At 38.6% G+C, this 22,775-nt stretch overlaps 1 protein-coding gene across 1 annotated transcript in view; it reads left to right on the top strand.

Moving 5' to 3' along the window:
- The window catches only part of LOC126334576 (Down syndrome cell adhesion molecule-like protein Dscam2), a 290,611-nt gene that overhangs the window by 81,451 nt on the left and 186,385 nt on the right, over window positions 1-22,775 (top strand). Inside the window, exon 6 of the mRNA XM_049996963.1 lies at window positions 16,901-17,185. Within this exon, the coding sequence (XP_049852920.1) occupies window positions 16,901-17,185 (285 nt within the window). The remainder of the gene's footprint in view (window positions 1-16,900; window positions 17,186-22,775) is intronic.

Here is a 22,775-nt window from a genome sequence, read left to right as displayed (position 1 = left end):
GGAAGAAGTAAAAACTTTGAGGTTCGCCGATGACATTGTAATTCTGTCGGAGACAGCAAAGGACTTGGAAGAGCAGTTGAACAGAATGGACAGTGTCTTGAAAGGAGGATATAAGATGAACATCAACAAAAGCAAAACAAGGATAATGGAATGTAGTCAAATTAAATCGGGTGATGCTGAGGGAATTAGATTAGGAAATGAGACACGTAAAGTAGTAAAGGAGTTTTGCTATTTAGGAAGTAAAATAACTGATGATGGTCGAAGTAGAGAGGATATAAAATGTAGACTGGCAATGGGAAGGAAAGAGTTTCTGAAGAAGAGAAATTTGTTAACATCGAATATAGATTTATGTATCAGGAAGTCGTTTCTGAAAGTATTTGTTTGGATTGTAGCCATGTATGGAAGTGAAACATGGACGATAACTGGTATGGATAAGAAGAGAATAGAAGCTTTCGAAATGTGGTGCTACAGAAGAATGCTGAAGATAAGGTGGATAGATCACGTAACTAATGAGGAGGTATTGAATAGGATTGGGGAGAAGAGAATTTTGACTAGAAGTAGGGATCGGTTGGTAGGACATGTTTTGAGGCATCAAAGGATCACAAATTTAGCATTGGAGGGCAGTGTGGAGGGAGACCAAGAGATGAATACACTAAGCAGACTCAGAAGGATGTAGGTTGCAGTAGGTACTGAGAGATGAAGAAGCTTGCACAGGATAGAGTTGCATGGAGAGCTGCATCAAACCAGTCTCAGGACTGAAGACAACAACAACAACATCCCCCACATTGATTTCTGTGGTTATTTCACACAGTGTTGTTAGCACTGACAACTCTACACATAAAATGCTGCTACCATCGGTCACTAAGCAAAAGCTGTCTTGTCCATGATGGGAGGTAATGCCTGAAATCTGGTGTTCTCTGCACACTCTTGACACTGTGAAACTCAGGATATTGAATTCCCTTAAAAATTTCCAAATGACGTGTCTCATACATGTATCTCTATCACTCTGTGTTCAAAATCTGCTAATTCTAATTGTGTGGCCATAGTCACATCGGAAATATTTTCACATGAATCACCTGAGTACAAATGACAGCTCTGTATATGTAAGTATCACTATCCCATGACTTTTGTCTCCTCGGTATAGACTATTTTGTGTTCTTTTGTTAGGTGTAGGATTTTTATCAATCTATAATAAATATTTGCATGTAAAATATAGGCCTAGGTATACGAAAAGATCTTAGACATGTACATCTTGTAGAGTTTGTTGTTTCGGAACTACTGCATTTTTCTGCACTACTAGCAAATCTTCTTTCTCATTCGAAATTAATTTTTTAAAGTGAGTTTTATTTACCTCTGGCCATTGGTGTCCTCAAAAAAGGTGGGCGCAGGGTGAGAGGGGGGGGGGGGAGGGGTAAAAGAGCAAGAGGGGGACTTGAGCGCAATACATTTGTGATATACGATATGCTGTTGTGACCATATCACTACAGCATACAAACAATTATCATGGCAAAATGCCAATAAGCATAGACATTATCATATCCTGTGTTTGTCATATGGTCTTCTCAATCATTGCACTCCTTATTTATCTTCAACCATTACACTAGTACCTGAACAACACAGCAGAAATATTTGTTCTCAACATAGTAAAATCCTCTCTTACCACTACAAAACACTGCCATGCTCTCTAAATCACTTTGGTATCAGCAACCTGACTTTTGGACAATCTTTCTCAAAATATTAGAGAAATTAAAATCCTTACAAACTTCAAAAGGCAGGTAATGGCTCTTCTCCTTTCACAGCAGCCATTTCTTCCACATACTTGTCTGCAGTTGCCTTTTGTTAGCCCTCCCTCCCCCACCTATTTTCCCTCCCCTTGTCTACAGAGTTCTTTATTGAAATTCTCATCTTCCTTTACAGTCATTGTCACTTTCATTTCAATCTTCTCCTGTTTCATTACCCCTTTCACTTCTCCCAACCACTGGACTCGCGTTCGGAAGGACGACGGTTCACTCCTGCGTCCGGCCATCCTGATTTAGGTTTTCCGTGATTTCCCTAAATCGCTCCAGGCAAATGCCGGGATGGTTCCTTTGAAAGGGCATGGCCGACTTCCTTCCCCATCCTTCCCTAATCCGATGAGACCGATGACCTCGCAGTTAGGTCTCTTCCCCCTAACAACCAACCAACTTCTCCCAACACCAAACAATGCTTCAAAAGTACTAAGCTAATCAGAATCATCCTCAGTGCCTCTATTTTATTGTTATTATTATTACTATTATTACATTACTGTTATTACTATTATTACTAATTATTAATTTCATTAATCATGCAAATTAGTATTATTGAGTTTGTTACGTAATAACTATTCAGTGTCGTTTTTAATGCCTCCATCATTTTATCATCATTATAGGTGTTACTATTATTAATGTTATTATTATTATTATTATTATTATTATTATTATTATTATTATTGCTAATTATTATTTCTATGAATAATGCAGATTATTATTATTGTGATTGTTATGTAATTTTTTTTGTAAGAGTGATTCCTGATCGCATGTAAGAGAGGAAGGCCCTAATGTAGTCTTCCTAAATAAGCAAAAAGTAAATTTTAATTAAAAAGGTAGGATGTCTGATACTGCATCACTCTAGTTGACAACTTCTTACACATTGTGAATGATGTTTTCCGTATTGAGGATGTCCTCCAGGATGTAGAACATGTCAGAAAAACAACAATACATGACAAATATTACAACTTAAACAAATAGCATTCCACAGGTCCCAAGTGGCATGGTCATTTTTCAATGAACGCTCTTTGAAAGAACCATTTTACAAATACTAATGCACTGAATTTAAAATAAAAAAGTTTTTTATTTGTTTATAAGGTAATAAATGTATAATACAACTACTAAATACTTATTTACAATGAACACATTACTGCACTGTACTGGTACAGAAGTTAGATTGTACTTACACACACACACACACACACACACACACACACACACACACACACTTACAATGAACACATTACTGCACTGAAATTTTGCAGAAGTTATCTTTTACTTATATACATATATATACACACAAATCAGTTGGTGCTACTGAGAAATTCATCAATGGAGTAGGAGGAGTTGGCCACCAGTAAATCCTTTAGGCTTCTCTTAAACTGAATTTCATTGGTTGTTAAGCTTTTTTATGGCTGCTGGCAAGTTATTGAAAATGTGTATTCCTGAATAATACACACCTTTTTGTACAAGACTAAGTGACTTTAAATCATTGTGAAGATTATTCTTATTTCTAGTACTGATTCCATGAATTGAGCAGTTGGTTTGAAAAAGTGACATATTTTTAATGACAAATTTCATTAAGGAATAAATATATCGGGAAGCAGTAGTTAGTATCCCTAGTTCCCTAAACAGGCTTCTGCAGGATGTTCTTGAGTTCACACCACATATAACTCTTACTGCACATTTTTGTGCCCAGAAAACTTTAGCTTGGCTTGATGAATTGCCCCAAAAAATAATCCCATATGACATTATGGAATGAAAGTAAGCATAGTATGCCAGCTTTTTCATTTTTGTATCCCCTATGTCTGACACAATTCGCATTGCAAATAGAGACTTGTTAAGACGCTTCAGCAGTTGGGTGGTGTGCTCCTCCCATTTGAATTTATTATCAAGCTGTAATCCCAAGAATTTAAGACTGTCCACTTCTTCTATCTGCTTGTCATTGTATATTAGGCACATACTCGTGGGACACCCCTTACAAGTTCTGAACTGCATGTAATGTGTTTTTTCAAAGTTTAGTGACAAAGAATTGGCTAGGAACCAGTGATTAATGTCCACAAATATTTTATTAGCTGACCTTTCTAAGACTACACTTGATTTGCTATTTATTGCAATGGTTGTATCATCGGCAAACAAAACGAAGTTGGCTTCTGGTAATGTTACTGATGAAAGGTCATTGATATACACAAGAAAAAGTAAGAGCCTTAAAATGGGACCTTGTGTGCTCCCTGCCGCCGTTGGATAAGCAGCTGCAGCAGCAAGTCGTATAACCCTAGCTTACTTATTTGTTAGATAGTTTAATTAATTTCTTTGCATGTTTTTGGGTACTTGCATTGTTTAATTCATATATTTCGGGCGTATTATAGTATTTGAGGTTTGTAGCATCGTGCCTTAGTACCTGAATAGTGTAAATTCGCGTAGTTGTCTGTCTTCTGTTTTTGTTTTGAACAGCCAGTGTCGGTTGGTCACAGCCATTGTGCTCCCTGCCGCCGTTGGATAAGCAGCTGCAGCAGCAAGTCGTATAACCCTAGCTTACTTATTTGTTAGATAGTTTAATTAATTTCTTTGCGTGTTTTTGGGTACTTGCATTGTTTAATTCATATATTTCAGGCGTATTATAGTATTTGACAGTTGTAGCATCGCACTTTACTGTTTACTTGGTAGATTCTTATTTAAATTGCGTGTGAGTTTCGTATAGGAGGTGCAATTTCGAGTTTTAGTTACTGTAATCGTAAATTCAGCAGATTGTAGCACAGTCGTTAGGCATTTGTACAGGTTAGTTGATACATTCTTTGCGTGTTTCGCTTGTGTTATCTAGGCACGGACTCGTGTTTCAGTAACTGTTGTTCGACATCGATTAGAATGGACAGGGACTGCGATTGCTGTGTTCGGATGAGGGCTGACTTGGCATCCCTTCACTCACAGCTGCAATCGGCGCTGACTTCGGTCGCGCAGCTTGAGGCTGTTGCCAATGGGCACCACTGTGGGGAGCCGGACTTGGGTATCATGGGGATGTCAACCTCGTCCCGTCTGTCCCCAGATCGGTCTGCCGCTGTGGTTGCCCCAGTTGCTGCCCGCAGTGGGGCTGAGCCCTCGCCTGTGATTGATTGGGAGGTCGTTTCAAGGCGTGGCAGGCAGCGAAAGGCGTCCCCGGAGGCTGATCAGAAAGCCTCCTCGGTGCGTCTGACAAACCGGTTTCAGGCACAGTCTCTGGCTGAGCCAGATGCATGCAGCTGCCTGCCCTGTTTCAGAGGATCATTCTCAGCCTTCAAGGTCCGGGCAATCGCAGAGGGTGGGCTTACTGGTAGTTGGGAGCTCCAATGTTAGGTGCGTAATGGGGCCCCTTAGGGATATGGTGGCTAAGGAGGGGAAGAAATCCAGTGTGTACTCCGTGTGCATTCTGGGAGGAGTCATTCCTGAAGTGGAAAGGGTCCTTCCGGATGCCATGAAGAGCACAGGGTGCAGCCAGCTGCAGGTGGTGGGACATGTCGGCAACTAATGACGTGTGCTGCTTTGGATCTGAGGAAATTCTCTCTGGATTCCAGCGGCTATCTGATTTGGTGAAGGCTGCCGGTCTTGCTTACGAGACGAAGGCAGAGCTCACCATCTGCAGCATCGTTGACAGAACCGACTGCGGACCTTTTGTGCAGAGCCGAGTGGAGGGTCTGAATCAGAGGCTCAGATGGTTTTGCGACCGTATTGGCTGCAGATTCCTTGACTTGCGCCATAGGGTGGTGGGGTTTCGGGTTCCGCTGAATAGGTCATGAGTTCACTACACTCAGCTGGTGGCTACACGGGTAGCGGAGACTGTGTGGCATGGACTGGGCGGTTTTTTAGGTTAGAAGGCCTCGGGAAAGTGCGGGATGGGCTGCAATGTCAAAGGGTGCTTGGCAATTACAGGACGTGCTTGGATCAAGGAACAGTCGGAATTATAGTTGTAAATTGTTGTAGTTGCGCTGGAAAAGTCCCTGAGTTTCAAGCGCTAATAGAAAGCACAGAAGCTAATATTGTTATAGGTACAGAAAGCTGGCTAAAGCCTGAAATAAGTTCTGCAGAAATTTTTACGAAGTCTCAGACGGTGTTCAGGAAAGATAGATTAGGCAGAATTGGTGGTGGAGTGTTTGTGTCTGTCAGTAGTGGTTTATCTTGTAGTGAAGTTGAAGTAGATACTCCGTGCGAATTGGTATGGGTGGAGGTTATACTTAACAGCCGAATTAAGTTAATAATTGGCTCCTTCTACCGACCCCCAGACTCCGATGATATAGTTGCGGAACAGTTCAGAGAAAATTTGAGTCTCGTAACAAATAAATACCCCACTCATACGGTTATAGTTGGTGGGGACTTCAACCTTCCCTCGATATGTTGGCAAAAATACTTGTTCATAACCGGTGGTAGGCAGAAAACATCTTCCGAGATTGTCCTAAATGCTTTCTCCGAAAATTATTTCGAGCAGTTAGTCCACGAACGCACGCGAATTGTAAATGGTTGCGAAAACACACTTGACCTCTTAGCCACAAACAATCCAGAGCTGATAGAGAGCATCATGACTGATACAGGGATTAGTGATCACAAGGTCATTGTAGCTAGGCTCAATACCATTTCTTCCAAATCCATCAGAAACAAACGCAAAATAATTTTATTTAAAAAAGCGGATAAAGTGTCACTAGAAGCCTTCCTAAAAGACAATTTCCATTCCTTCCGAACTGACTATGCAAATGTAGACGAGATGTGGCTCAAATTCAAAGATATAGTAGCAACAGCAATTGAGATATTCATACCTCATAAATTGGTAAGAGATGGAACGGATCCCCCGTGGTACACAAAAAAGGTCCGAACGCTGTTGCAGAGGCAACGGAAAAAGCATGTGAAGGTCAGAAGAACGCGAAATCCTGAAGATGGGCTAAAATTTACAGACGCCCAAAATTTGGCATGTACTTTGATGCGAGATGCCTTTAATAGGTTCCACAACGAAACATTGTCTCGAAATTTGGTAGAAAATCCGAAGAAATTCTGGTCGTATGTAAAGTACACAAGCGGCAAGACGCAGTCAATACCTTCGCTGCACAGTGCCGATGGTACTGTTATTGACGACTGTGCCGCTAAAGCAGAGTTATTGAACGCAGTTTTCCGAAATTCCTTCACCAGGGAAGACGAATGGAATATTCCAGAATTTGAAACACGAACATCTGCTAGCGTGAGTTTCTTAGAAGTAGATACCTTAGGGGTTGTGAAGCAACTCAAATCGCTTGATACGGGCAAGTCTTCAGGTCCAGATTGTACACCGATTAGGTTCCTTTCAGATTACGCTGATACTATAGCTCCCTACTTAGCACTCGTAAACAACTGCTCGCTCACCGATAGATCTGTACCTACAGATTAGAAAATTGCGCAGGTCGCACCAGTGTTCAAGAAGGGTAGGAGGAGTAATCCATTTAACTACAGACCTATATCATTGACGTCGGTTTGCAGTAGGGTTTTGGAGTATATACTGTATTCAAACATTATGAATCACCTCGAAGGGAACGATCTATTGACACATAATCAGCATGGCTTCAGAAAACATCGCTCTTGTGCAACGCAGCTAGCTCTTTATTCACACGAAGTAATGGCCGCTATTGACAGGGGATCTCAAGTTGATTCCGTATTTCTAGATTTCCGGAAAGCTTTTGACACCGTTCCTCACAAGCGACTTCTAATCAAGCTGCAGAGCTATGGAGTATCGTCTCAGTTGTGCGACTGGATTCATGATTTCCTGCCAGGAAGGTCGCAGTTCGTAGTAATAGATGGCAAATCATCGAGTAAAACTGAAGTGATATCAGGTGTTCCCCAGGGAAGCGTCCTGGGACCTCTGCTGTTCCTGATCTATATAAATGACCTGGGTGACAATCTGAGCAATTCTCTTAGATTGTTCACAGATGATGCTGTAATTTACCGTCTAGTAAGGTCATCCGAAGACCAGTATCAGTTGCAAAGCGATTTAGAAAAGATTGCTGTATGGTGTGTCAGGTGGCAGTTGACGCCAAATAACGAAAAATGTGAGATGATCCACATGAGTTCCAAAAGAAATCCGTTGGAATTCGATTACTCAATAAATAGTACAATTCTCAAGGCTGTCAATTCAACTAAGTACCTGGGTGTTAAAATTACGAACAACTTCAGTTGGAAGGACCACATAGATAATATTGTGGGGAAGGTGAGCCAAAGGTTGCGTTTCATTGGCAGGACACTTAGAAGATGCAACAAGTCCCCTAAAGAGACAGCTTACACTACACTCGTTCGTCCTCTGTTAGAATATTGCTGCGCGGTGTGGGATCCTTACCAGGTGGGATTCACGGAGGACATCGAAAGGGTGCAAAAAAGGGCAGCTCGTTTTGTATTATCACATTATAGGGGAGAGAGTGTGGCAGATATGATACACGAGTTGGGATGGAAGTCATTGCAGCATAGACTTTTTCGTCGCGGTGAGACCTTTTTACGAAATTTCAGTCACCAACTTTCTCTTCCGAATGCGAAAATATTTTGTTGAGCCCAACCTACATAGGTAGGAATGATCACCAAAATAAAATAAGAGAAATCAGAGCTTGAACAGAAAGGTTTAGGTGTTCGTTTTTCCCGCTCGCTGTTCGGGAGTGGAATAGTAGAGAGATAGTATGATTGTGGTTCAATGAACCCTCTGCCAAGCACTTAAATGTGAATTGCAGAGTAGTCATGTAGATGTAGATGTAGATGGGACTCCACATGTAATTAGTTCCCAATTGGATGATGCCTGATAGCTTGATACATGTCTCTTTCCTAATAACACCCTTTGTTTCCTGCCAGAGATATAAGATTTGAACCATTTTGCAGCATTTCCTGTTACACTATAATATTCTAATTTACTTAAAAGGATATTGTGATTTACACAATCAAATGCCTTTGACACATCTAAAAAAATATACCAGTTACCTGCAATTTCTTGTCTAATGAATTAATCACATTTTCACTGTAAGTGTAGATAGTCTTCTCAATATCAGAACCTTTTAGAAATCCAAACTGTGGTCTTGACAGTATATTATTTGAGATAAGATGGTTGTAAAGCTGATTGTACATTACTTTTTCTAAAATTTTTGAGAATGCCGGCAAAAGTGAAATTGGATGAAAATTTGCTGCTATTTCTTTATCTCCCTTCTTAAACAGTTGCTTAACTTCAGCATATTTCAACCATTCAGAAAATATTCCACTGATAAATGACTGGTTACACAGATAGCTTAATATGATACTTAAGTCAGAATCACATTCTTTAATTAACTTTGTTGAGATTTCATAATATCCACTAGATGTTTTTGATTTTAAAGATTTTATGATGGATATTATTTCTGCTGGGGTAGTGAGGGTCAAATTCATATTATGGAAGTTACTTGAAATATCTGGTCTGAGGTATTCCATAGCAGCATCTACAGAACCTGACAACCCCATCTTGTTAGTAACAGTTATACAATGTTTGTTAAAAAGTTCTGCAACACTATACATGTCTGTCATCAATGCATCATTTACTCTTAATGCTATTTGTCCCTCTTCATGTCTGGTTCTACTGGTCTCCTCCTTCACTATATCCCATGTAGTCTTTATTTTGTTATCTGATATAACTATATTTTCCTTGTAATATATTTACTTTAATGTCCATATTACAGTCTTTCATATTTTGCAGTATTTCTTGTTATGTGCTATGGCATCAACGTCAGAACTGTTTCGGATTGACTGATACAGTTTTCTTTTTGTTTTACAAGTTACCCCTATTCCTTGAGTAATCCGTGGCTTCTTTGTAAACTTTTCTCTAACATTGGTAAGTTTTGGGAGAAAACAGTGTTCGAATAAGACTTTATTAACAAAAGTGTTATATTTTACATTCATGCCATGAGCACTGTAAACATCAGTCCAGTGAATGTCTCTGAGGAGTGTCCTAAAATAATCAATTTTTGGCCTATTGATTACCCTCTTGAGCTGAAATTTAACAGATTTTATATCCTGTTCAGTATTAACATTTTACAGAAGGAACTGCATGTCATGGTCTGTGAGGCCATTGGCTATTGGTTTTGTAATATAATTTTGTTCATTGGACTTTTCTATAAAGATATTATCAATGGCTGTTTGTGAGCAATTGGCTACCCTAGCAAGGAATTTTACAGTAGGAATTAAGTTGAATGATAGTGTTACTAACTCAAATAAGTTCTTATTGGGAGAGTCTTTAAGGAAATCTACTTTGAAATCACCAGCAACCATTATTTCTTTGTTTTTGGTTGTTAAATGGGCCAGTACAGTTCCACTGTGGTTTATGAACAGATTAACATTACCTGCAGGTGCTTGATATGTACGTAATATTATGAAGGTTTATTTGTGAAACTCTACTTCTGTTGCACATGCTTCCATACGCTTTTCTACGCAAAATTTATGTATGTCTATGTTCTTAAATTTATGACAGTTCCTAATGAATGTGGGAACTCCTCCTTTCTCCATTTCTCATCTACAAAAGTGAGATGCTAACCTAAACCCTGTAATACTTAAAAGTTCTATACCAGTGGGTACATTATGTTCAGAGAGGCAGATTATGTCAGGTGGGTTTGAAGACTCTAATTCTTCTATGCAGATAATTAATTCATTAATTTTATTTCTCAGTCCTTGAATATTTTGATGCAATAAAGATAGCTAACATTTCACACTGACTGAGTTAAAATTGGGTAGAGTTAAAATATCTGCTGACTGTCAAAAATTCTTAACCAACAGCTGTTTATGCTGATGTAATATGCTAGACTTATGTTTTTTGGTTTCTTTCTCAAACTGAAGGTTTGTCTCAGTCCTAACCTCTCTTAAATTTGGTTTCTTTCTGTCTTCGCTACCTTAAAAAAGGGTCTTTTCTGAACCCTATAACTATCTATCACTCATGACAGTGCCTCCCCCCTTTAACTTTCCTGCTATTTCCCCAGCCAATTTACCCTTCCCCTTCCTGTTGAGGTGAAGGCCATGCCAAGTATAATCCCACCTGTTGAGAGAATCAACAGGGACCACACCAATGTGTGACCCTACACCCAACATAAGCAGCTGTTACAACTCCAAATCAACTCTCTTGACAGAAGAGTTCAAATGAGGTTGATCATGGTGGCCAAACTCAACACTAGTATGCTTTGATGCTGATGGAATCTTTGCCAGGTCACACTCTATACTGTCAATACTATTACCTGCCCCACACGGTATAACCACGGTGTCTTCCTTAGTGAAATCTTTGCAAAGTGATCCTAAATCCTCTTTCACCTGCTCCAGACCAGCTCTAGGTTTAAAAAAATTGGTGACCTGGTATTCTGACCCTAGTTCATCCTGCAAAAGTTGGCCAACACCTCTTCCATGGGAACTACTTAACAACAACACTTTCTTTCTCTTTACTGATTTCCCTACATTCTTACTTTTCAATTTGCTGCTGAAAGTTTATTGTGCCCTGTCTACACCTGCAATTGCTTGAGGCTCACGAGCTTCTAACTGAGGCCACTGGTCAAATCTATTTTCCACATTCACCACGAGGCTGTCAGACAAAGTTCTAAGCCTGTTCCTCCTGTTGCCTGTTGCCACTTCCCACCTCTCTTTACCCTTCTCTCTCCTTAACCTGTCAAGATCTCCCCTGGCCTTGTCTAACTCAGCCTGAAGGGCGGCAATTTTCCCCTTCTGTTCTAGTATCTTCCTATCTCTACTACAAATCCTACAAAACCACTGATGAGCCTCATTTACTTCCCCTATTCCCACACCACTACAGTCATCCACATGGAAAAAACTACAGCACCCATCACACCAAAGCCCCGACCTAAGAATTCTACGGCAAGTCAAGCACTTTTCACTCATGATAAATGTAATAGAGTATTAAGAATAAGTCAGGAAAATTACAGATAAACATGAAAATATGGTTCCACAAATTTGGCCTATACGCAACTGTAAGTAAATAAAAACAACATGGCAAAGTTTCTGAAATAACAACTTAACTTTTACACTACTTTTCAGAAATGCTAGTTAAATAATGAAGTGGTACACTACAGTTAAATTGCTGGAGAGAGCAAAGAACAACTAAACGAAATTCTATATATTTGCTGTGGCAAAACATAAACAGAAAATATGACTGTATGATCTTTTCGCGTTTTCTTCTATATTGTTGTTGTGGTCTTCAGTCCTGTGATTGGTTTGATGCAGCTCTCCATGCTACTCTATCCTGTGCAAGCTTCTTCATCTCCCAGTACTTACTGCAACCTACATCCTTCTGAATCTGCTTAGTGTATTCATCTCTTGGTCTCCCTCTACGATTTTACCCTCCACGCTGCCCTCCAATGCTAAATTTGTGATCCCTTGATGCCTCAAAACATGTCCTACCAACCGGTCCCTTCTTCTGGTCAAGTTGTGCCACAAACTCCTCTTCTCCCCAATTCTATACAATACCTTCGCATTAGTTATGTGATCTACCCATCTAATCTTCAGCATTCTTCTGTAGCACCACATTTCGAAAGCTTCTATTCTCTTCTTGTCCAAACTATTTATCATCCATGTTTCACTTCCATACATGGCTACACTCCATACAAATACTTTCAGAAATGTCCTCCTGACACTTAAATCTATACTCAATGTTAACAAATTTCTCTTCTTCAGAAACGCTTTCCTTCCCATTGCCAGTCTACATTTTATATCCTCTCTACATTGACCATCATCAGTTATTTTACTCCCTAAATAGCAAAACTCCTTTACTACTTTAAATGTCTCATTTCCTAATCTAATTCCCTCAGCATCACCAGACTTAATTCGACTACATTCCATTATTCTCGTTTTGCTTTTATTGATGTCCATCTTATATCCGCCTTTCAAGACACTGTCCATTCTGTTCAACTGCTCTTCCAAGTCCTTTGCTGTCTCTGACAGAATTGCAATGTCATCTGCGAACCTCAAAGTTTTCATTTCTTCTCCATGAATTTTAATACCTACGCCGAATTTTTCTTTTGTTTCCTTTACTGCTTGCTCAATATACAGATTGAATAACATCGGGGAGAGGCTACAACCCTGTCTCACTCCCTTCCCAACCACTGCTTCCCTTTCATGCCCCTCGACTCTTATAACTGCCATCTGGTTTCTGTACAAATTGTAAATAGCCTTACACTCCCTGTATTTTACCCCTGCCACCTTCAAAATTTGAAAGAGAGTATTCCAGTTAACATTGTCAAAAGCTTTCTCTAAGTCTAAGAATGCTAATAATGTAGGTTTGCCTTTCCATAATCTTTCTTCTAAGATAAGTCATAAGGTTAGTATTGCCTCATGTGTTCCAAATTTATCTTCCCCAAGGTCAGCTTCTACCAGTTTTTCCATTTGTCTGTAAAGAATTCGCGTTAGTATTTTGCAGCTGTAACATTAAACTGATAGTTTGGTAATTTTCACATCTGTCAACACCTGCTTTCTTTGGGATTGGAATTATTATATTCTTCTTGAAGTCTGAGGGTATTTTGCCTGTCTCATACATCTTGCTCACCAGATGGTAGAGTTTTGTCAGGACTGGCTCTCCCAAGGCCGTCAGTAGTTCTAATGGAATGTTGTCTACTCCCTTGGCCTTGTTTCGACTCAGGTCTTTCAGTGCTCTGTCAAACTCTTCATGCAGTATCTTATCTCCCATTTCATCTTCATCTACATCCTCTTCAATTTCCATAAAATTGTCCACAAGTACATCGCCCTTGTATAAACCCTCTATATACTCCTACCACCTTCCGCCTTCTGCTATATTACGTAAAGAAAAATGAAGCCTTTAATGGTACACTTAAAAGGCACACTAATACACCTATTCACCAAGTAATCAGTAATAAACTATATGTTTATAATCTAAAATGACTTATGTTTTATAATCTAAAATGAGATTGGAATGACTCCTTACCCTCTCCCTTAAAACCCACATCCTTTCGTCTTTCCCTCTCCTTCCTGAAGAAGCAACCTTCGGTTGTGAAAGCTAGCAATTCTGTGTGTGTGTTTGTGTGTCTTGTTCATGTGCCTGTCTGCCGGCGGTTTCCCACTTGGTAAGTCTTCGAATCTTTGTTTTTATTATAAAAATACGCACTATTTTTTTAAATTCATCTTTTTTATACATGTTTGAAAGTTTTACAGTGTGTAGATAAATCCTTTAGGAACAATGTTTTCATTTCTCCACATAATTTCCATCCCTCTCAACTGCCTTACGCTGTCTTGGAATCAGCGCCTGTATACCCGCATGGTAAAATTCTGGACCAACCTGTTGGACCCACTGTTTTGGCAGCGTGCGCAAGGTAGTCATCATCTTCAAACCTTGTTCCACGAAGAGAGTCTTTCAATTTCCCAAAGAGATGATAGTCACAGGGAACCAGGTCAGGACTGTAATGCAGGTGTCTCAGTGTTGTCCATCCGAGTTTTGTGATCGGTCCCATGGTTTTTTGACTGACATAGCACATCTTCAAACCTTGTTCCATGAAGAGAGTCTTTCAATTTCCCAAAGAGATGATAGTCACAAGGAACCAGGTCAGGACAATTCGTTCACTGTGATGTGTCTGTCAGCAGTCACCAATTCGTTAACTCTCTACACATTGTCTGGAGCATGTGCAGGACTGTGAGGAATATCCTCAATATTGCTGTGTCCACTTTCATCACATAATCTGCTTGTCCACCGACTAACTGTACTGTGATCGACAGCAGCGTCTCCATAAACCTTTTTCAACCTCTTGTGGATGTTTCTGGATGTTTCCTACTGTCTCGTATTCACAGCACATGAATTCTATGGCAGCACATTGCTTATGATGAATGTCAAGTGTAGCAGCCATCTTGAAGATGTGCTATGACAGCGCCAGTCATGGGAACAAGTTGAACTAAGGTTGAAAACAAGCAGGAAGGATGTATCTACACACTGTAAAACTTTCACACATGCAGAATGAAAACCGTATTTTTACAAAAATAGTGTGAATTTGTTTTGGAGTGACCCTCGTATTATACTCATAAAATCTTCTTTACATTGTGCTCCACAGCTTTTATAAAATACATTTTTATGTATACCATCACAAATCTGTTAAAATCTTCATTATGCTTCAGGTAGTTTCACCAAGTTATGTCATCTGCTATAGGTGGATATAATACATAATAAGAGCATATGTCTTTAAAGGAAAAGACATAAGTAATACTACAGCCTGTTCCAAAATTCCTGTTACAAACTTATAGGGCTTGTAGAGGGGAGTGACTCCATAATATTTTGAATAGGAACCCATCTCCAGAAAAGTACCATTTCCATTCTGTGATGGTTTCAGTTCAGATGTTTGTCATCCCCTTCCGATTGAGGAACTGAATTGGCACTACACAGTGTATTTATTAGGCGACAATTTGAAAGAAAACATAATGTAACATATATTTATCACTTAAGCACATTTGTTTGTATTAACACTGGAACATTACTTTCTTTACAGACAGTATGCTGGGTACTTTTTAGTTTTGGAACAGTCTAAACACATGATATTTATGTGTTAATACAAACAAATATGCTTAAATGATAAATGGGTGTTTTCTTCTGCTTACTTTCGAATTGTTATTTAATAATGGTAATGCTTCATGCTGCTTCTGTTCATCAAGCAGAAGTGGATGAGTTAAACATCTGAACCGAAAATGTGTTAGAATGGAAAAAGTACGTTCCCAGACATGGTTTCCTATTCAAAACACTATGTACTCACTCCCCTCTAAAAGTTCTAGAGGTTTGTAATGGGTATTTCCAGATACCCTTGTTAACTACATATGTTAAGATTTGGTGTACACCACAGGTCCATTATGTTGAAATAGTTAGATAGTTGATGAACCATGAACCCTGCCAAAGTGGAATGTCTTACTTGCCTCAATGATACAGATAGCCATACCATGGGTGCAACCATGTGATAGTGGTTTCTGTGGTGGGGCTAGACACACATATTGTTCCTCAAGAGGGGCTGCAGGCTTTTCAGTAGTTACAGGGGGAACAGTCTCGGTAACTGACAGATCTGGCCTTATTGTGTTAAGTTGGTACTGCTAACAGTTGAAGGTGTGCAGCTGCACTGAATGGCTTGATGATGATGACATTCTCTTGTGTAAAATATTCCAGAGGTAAAATGATCCCTTATTAGTATCTCCAGGCTGGGAATACTTCAAAGGAAATCATCATAAAGATGAACAGAATCAGTATTAAAGTTGCAGAATGCAATGTTAGATCCCTTAATCAGTTAATTGTCCCACAGAATTAAAAAATATTTGTTCTCTTACCGTTTGTGGTTTTGTACTTCACTCAGGAAGTCATTATGCTGTTTTTTTTGCTTATGGCTTTTTTATTCTTTAAATGAAAGTTTTGTTAACTATTTGGAACATACCAATACCAGGAAGCCAGGTTTGCTTAGAACTAATCCAGATATTTGATAACTATTTTACTATGTTTTTAAAATAACTGTTCCTAGTGAACAAGGAGCGAGTTTCAATGATTTGTAACAAATATTTCAAGGTCAGCTAGATATTTAGTTCGTGAAGGAAATAAGAAAATTTCTGTGGCATAAGGTAAGAGACTGAAATCTGTTCAATTGACAGTAAACTGATTGCTATCTCTATTCATCCCATTATTTTTAGACTATCCTGTTGTTTGTCGTTTGATAGTGTGTCATCATAATTGTGCTTAAAGCAACTAATTCAATACTTCCACAAATGTAACTGATTCTTGATCAGACACAATATTTTTTAATCTTATCTCCTACCTCTTTTTACTGAAATTAATAAACCAGTAAGTGATTTATCTCAAAGGCTGTGCTACTGTTTCTGGAAAGTTCATTTCATTTATTTTTCATTGGATACAAATTTTGAATTGAAGAAGCTGGAAAAATGGCCAACTTTGTCAGGAATATCACCAGTTATAAAACAGTGAAGAAAATAAAAAGGCATTTAATGAAGATATCAGGCCTCAATCCTTTCCATTAATTTAATTAGTCTATAACTGATTATTTGTTTACTCTGTTACTTTTTGAAACACATACAATTAGAGAACATTTGGTTAAGGTATGCAAACATGAATATTCACCAATTGGTTAATTTTTTTCTGTTTGTAGAAGCACCTGAAATTGAACCAATAGCTGTGAAATCAGATTTACAACAGGGAATGAGAATGCATCTTACTTGTGTTGTGAGAAAGGGTGATCTTCCAATCAGCATTCATTGGATGAAAGATGGCAGTGCTATCCCTCAGGATCAGGACATGTCTGCAAAGCCATATGATGAGTACTCCAACATCCTCAGCTTCACCAGTCTTGCTGTCAGGCATACTGGGAACTATACCTGCCAGGCAGCTAACTCTGCTGCTATAACAAATTATACAGTAGAGATAATTGTGAATGGTAATTATTTTAAGTAAATAAGTCTTAGCATATATTTTGTAAATTAATACACATGCCTTCTGGTACATAAATGGAAGAAAAAGTTTATAGTGTAACACTGGATCCTTGATTAAATTTCCAAGTAATAGTATTTGGTAAACTGAACATAAAAATATTGCATATTTGATATTCCACTGAATGTATGTATGCTGTACTGTGAGAGAGTACAGAAGGACAAGGGATATTTGGAAAGTAAGGTTACAAGATTTTTTACACAAACACAGATGTGTACATTTCAGTGAAACATACAGGACCAGTATCATTACTATTAGAGTACTGTGCTTCAGTCTGTAAAAACAAAACCCTCATAGGATCGTATGTCTGACTGACTGTTAAGAACTCTCTTTCCCAGGAACGGGTAGATGTATCAAGTTCAAGTATGTGTCACATATTAAGGTCTATGGTCCCTTGGTAATATAAAGATTTTAAGCTTGTAAGTAATTCAGTGTTGCATACTTCCCGTTTTCCAAGAACCATGAAATTTTGCAAGAAACAAGGTCTCATAGCATAGGTAAAGGGAAAAAATCAGAAAATTGCTAATTTGTAATCACATGACATGAAAAAAATAATTTTTTTTGTCATTTTTCATTGGTCTGTCTGTTAGTTGGTCCATCTGTTACGACCTCTTTTTCTTTTGAACATGACATATAAAGTTCAAATTCATGTTACATACTATGGACTGTGGCCCATTGACCATGTAAAAAGTTTAGGCTCTGAAGTCAATGCAGTGAATAGATATGGCCATTTATGTCACATATTTTGATAGTCAAAAACTCTCACATTGAAATCTATAGGGTACTTGTTGTTGTTGTTGTTGTTGTTGTTGTTGTTGTCTTCAATCCTGAGACTGATTTGATGCAGCTCTCTGTTGACTTAGAATTATTAAATTTGGTTTTTGAGTCAACATTTCACAGTACAAGTAAGATAAAAAAATCAGCAGAATGTTAAATTATAATTATGTCATGGAAAAAATAACTTTTTGCCATTCGAACATACACTGCATTCATTATCGGCCAAAAGCATAATACACAAATATTAGACTACTACATGCAAACATGAAATGTAAGTCATAGTCATATTTTAGTAAGAAAATATAAAAATACTTTTATTAAATTTTCTGTATCACATATATAATCTGAAGTTCCCTGTTAGCTTCTTTTTGTATGTCCACACTTGTGTGTCAAATTATTGTAGAGATTTTGAAGTGGTCTTGGAATTCCTGGCAGTTATATCTTGCTATTATTCACAACAAAAACAGGCAAAAATCGTTGAGATTCTCGAGTCCCAGGATGGATGAACTATTGCGTGCATGCGCACACACATGCACGCACGCGCGCGCGCGCACACACACACACACACACACACACACACACACACACACACACACACTGATCAGGCAGAACACTATGATCATCATGCTTCATATCATGGAAGCAATGAGGCCTTGAGGTCATTTGATGGAGCTGGCACCACATCTGCACACCTAATTCTGGCAAATTTCAGGGAAGGGTGCAATGAACTCTGACACCACATTAAATCACATCCCAGGTGTATTAGACTGGTTTCAGATGTGGTGAGTTGGAGGGGCAATCACATCAATTGGAACTCATAACTATGTTCCTTGAACCACTCTATCATACCCCGGGCCTTGTGACATCGTGCATTATCTTGCTGAAAAATGCTACTGTCTTTGTGACACATGGTTGTCATGAAGGGGTGTATTAAGTTTGCCAGAACCCACAGTGCACAAGCCCTGCTTTCCTTGGTCACATTTTCCACATGATCATTATTTACTGCACTGCATTTTATGAGGGAAAACACACACAACACTCGTGTAATGAAGTAGAATATCACACCAATGTTGTCTTTGTTTTCATTCACAATGTATAAAATATTCTACCAAGAACCAATGGAACAGTCAGTCAATCAATCAATGCATTTTGTCAACCATGTCACAATGTATAAAATATTCTACCAAGAACCAATGGAACAGTCAGTCAATCAATCAATGCATTTTGTCAACCATGGGATGAGGTTTTTAATACCCACATCCCAGTTGTCTACTGCCAATTACTTAAACAACTTCTCCACTTTGATTTTCACCTTCTCATCATCATAAAAGTTTTTTCACTCACATATTCCTTCAATTTAGGAAAGTCGACAACTCTTGCATTTATCAATGGAACAGTCAGTCAATCAATCAATGCATTTTGTCAACCATGTCACAATGTATAAAATATTCTACCAAGAACCAATGGAACAGTCAGTCAATCAATCAATGCATTTTGTCAACCATGGGATGAGGTTTTTAATACCCACATCCCAGTTGTCTACTGCCAATTACTTAAACAACTTCTCCACTTTGATTTTCACCTTCTCATCATCATAAAAGTTTTTTCACTCACATATTCCTTCAATTTAGGAAAGTCGACAACTCTTGCATTTATCAGGTGGAGTGTGGCCTAGCATTCTCACGAACGACACTCTCTCTCTTTGTCAGTATTCCACAACATTTGTTCTTTATGGCTCTGCAGAGTTTCTTGAGGATTTTGAGGTGCCATGAAGAGTTGACTATTTCACCTCTTGGCAAGAATTTGACCAGCAGAACCGCTTTCCTGTCCCAGAAAACAGCTGCCATGTCTTTTCGAGCTGATGTCCAGCTCTTCATTTTTTTGTTGAAGAGGAATGTGTGTGGCACCACTGCATTGATTGTCACTTGTTCTCTGGGGGATGATGGTACACCCATTTTTCATCCTGCCTTCACTATGAAGCTAGAAATGTTTTTCTGTCACTCACAGAACTACTAAGAAACTTTTACATAGCCATGAAACTGTTGATTTTGTGTTCTGCAGTAAACATCTGTGGAACACATCATGCACACAACCTGTGATATCCTAGTTGGTTACTAGTGATTTCATGAACAACAGTTCAAGAAACTTTAGGACACAGTCCATGCAGGTCATTAATGATCACATGGTGATCAAAACGAATATGCTCTTCAAGTTTTTGCATCAATTCATCAGTCTGCATAGACAGGCATCCATTTCACTCTTCTCTGTGGATTTCCATCCTTCTAAAAGTGAAATTCTGTACCCATTTTTTCACATGTTACTATAACATAACCTCCTCCCCAAAAACTGACACAACTTTGTGGTGAAATGTGGTGACATTCATGCCCCTGGAATTAAGGGACCATATTGCAGTGTGTACTTTGCACTAGTCAGGAAACAGAATGGGAGTGTTCATCTTTAATGGTCACCACACTGGCCTGTTACTGATGGCAGTTACCACTCATTTGTTTCTGTGTGCATTACCATACACAACAGTGGTACTAACTATGAAAAAGTAAGTTCCTTGGTAGAGCTAAGGATCTTATAAGCTTACTGTCTAGATATGCCTCATATTAAACAAAAACCATGAGAAATCTTGGAACCAGAAATCCTTAGCAAAATTTTGAAAACTGATGTACATATAATAATGTAGCTGTAATACTTTTCACAAGCATTTGCTAGAGGTTGATCAGGTATGGTTAGTAAATTTATGTACAAATATGAAAGTGGACCCTATCACCCTCCAAAATTATGAATTAGGAATCCTACAACTACTCAATGAGAAAAAGATTGCAATTACTTTGATGTATTCTGATAAAGCTTTGCATAAACAATTGACAAACAATAAAAATACAAATATTAACCACCTTGGTGTATCTGACAAATGGGGTGATGGGAAGGTTCTAATAACCACTCAATTGAACTAACTGCAATTGAAAATTGCACAATGACTGCCAAGATTTTAATTCAAATGCAAATAGTACTACAGAAGGGAATATATCATACTTATACTCAGAGTAGAGAGCAGACTGTTCATTAAAAATTTTCAATGTGCAATTTGAAGTAGATGAAATCTTGTAAAGTGGCTTTAATTGTGCTACACATTGTCTCAAAGCTGCAGCTCAGTCTCAGCATAGTGTTGTAAGTGGAGGCTGAAGTGGCTGCAGAATCATTCATTGGCAGCACAAATGACCGTCACCAATGGCAAAGTGCAGATCAGCCAGAATTTTCTCCAAATCCCTACATCTGCTGTGATGGCAGTGTCTGTTGGAAGATGAAGTTGCCTATGATGTAGATGCAGATGGAGAAGATGAAATGATTTCTGATTGAATGGTTTCTATCAGGAAACCTCACATTGCTGTGTTTCGCATGTCATGCTGTATTCAGAGTGGCTGTGCTTTGGGTCATTCAAATGCTGACTGATCAAATTACTCCTTAGAACATGCTAGTTCCCTTCCCTGCACTATCCTCTCTTTGGTTAACCAGTGACATACATTCTAACATTTTACACATAAGAACTCATCTGACTCTCTCTCTCTCTCTCTCTCTCTCTCTCTCTCTCTCCATCCCTCTGTCCAATGAGGTGATCCTCATTGTCACAGCCAAACTTCTCTGTTCAGCCTCTTGTTTATTTACATGAACCAACCCCTGTGATTCTCATATCAAGTGAACATTCAGTTTCTGTTATGTCAATATGTCCAGTGGTGTCTGTTTCAAAAGGTCAAAACTGCTGGTCTCATTACATTTTCAAGACTTTGCAGAGAAAAATGTAGCTGTCTAGTTTTGTGTACAATAGTGTCTTCTGCTAAAATGTTTCTCCTCCTTCCACTCTCTGGGGTTGTAAACTGTTTCGCAGCAGGGGGCTCCTGTACCACAGGGGATGCAATCTGTGTTCATACATGATGCTTGGATGTGACTGTGCAACAAATACAGAGAGCTGCCCAACCCGTGGGCTATTGACCTGCACCTCCCTCAGGTGTCCTTCCACAAAACTGCTTGGGAGTTAGGTGGCCTACTTTTCCAGCCCTGGCAGCCCGTGAACTTCTGCATTGTTCAGAGTGCTTTCAGTGTCCTGTCATTTATGTAAGGCATACAAATCTGAATCAAGAGTAAGTGAAGAGAGAGCTTACATTAATCAGTTGCTGACAATCACTAGTATTGTTGTTTATCATATTCTTTAATGTTGATTAAATCTTCTAATGAAATGTGTCTTTCATTGTGAATTTACAAACTTTACATGAGTGTTTCAAAAAACAGTCACATAACACAATGAGAATGCCTTTAATTTCCACATAAATGTGGGTGTGCAACTACTGACAACAAATGAAAGGATAGTCATATTAAACAATATCTTAAATGTATTTGAGGATTTTGTTCTTCGTTCATAGTTATTATGACTGTAAATAAATTTCTTACTCAAATGTAAATTAAAGTATCAGATCAGTACACATTCAACTTATTTTTTAAACTTTACTTCACAATTCAGTAGTGCTTAAGTATAGATATCACATTGAGAATTATTGCACCAGATCCAGTTCTGTATCATAGCTTCACACAATGATACTAAGTTGATATGACTGCTGTTCTTATAATTGATATTGTAGTATACTTAATTCAATTTTTTTATTTTCCACAAATGTCAATTAATAGTAAATTTATTGCCACATAAGTATTGAAATACAAAGCTGTTTGGTGGTCTTCAACGTGAAGCCAGACAATTA

Source organism: Schistocerca gregaria, chromosome 2 (genome assembly GCF_023897955.1).
Source record: "Schistocerca gregaria isolate iqSchGreg1 chromosome 2, iqSchGreg1.2, whole genome shotgun sequence".
NCBI classification, from domain to species: Eukaryota; Metazoa; Arthropoda; class Insecta; order Orthoptera; family Acrididae; genus Schistocerca; species Schistocerca gregaria.
This window is presented reverse-complemented; position numbering and strand designations above follow the sequence as displayed.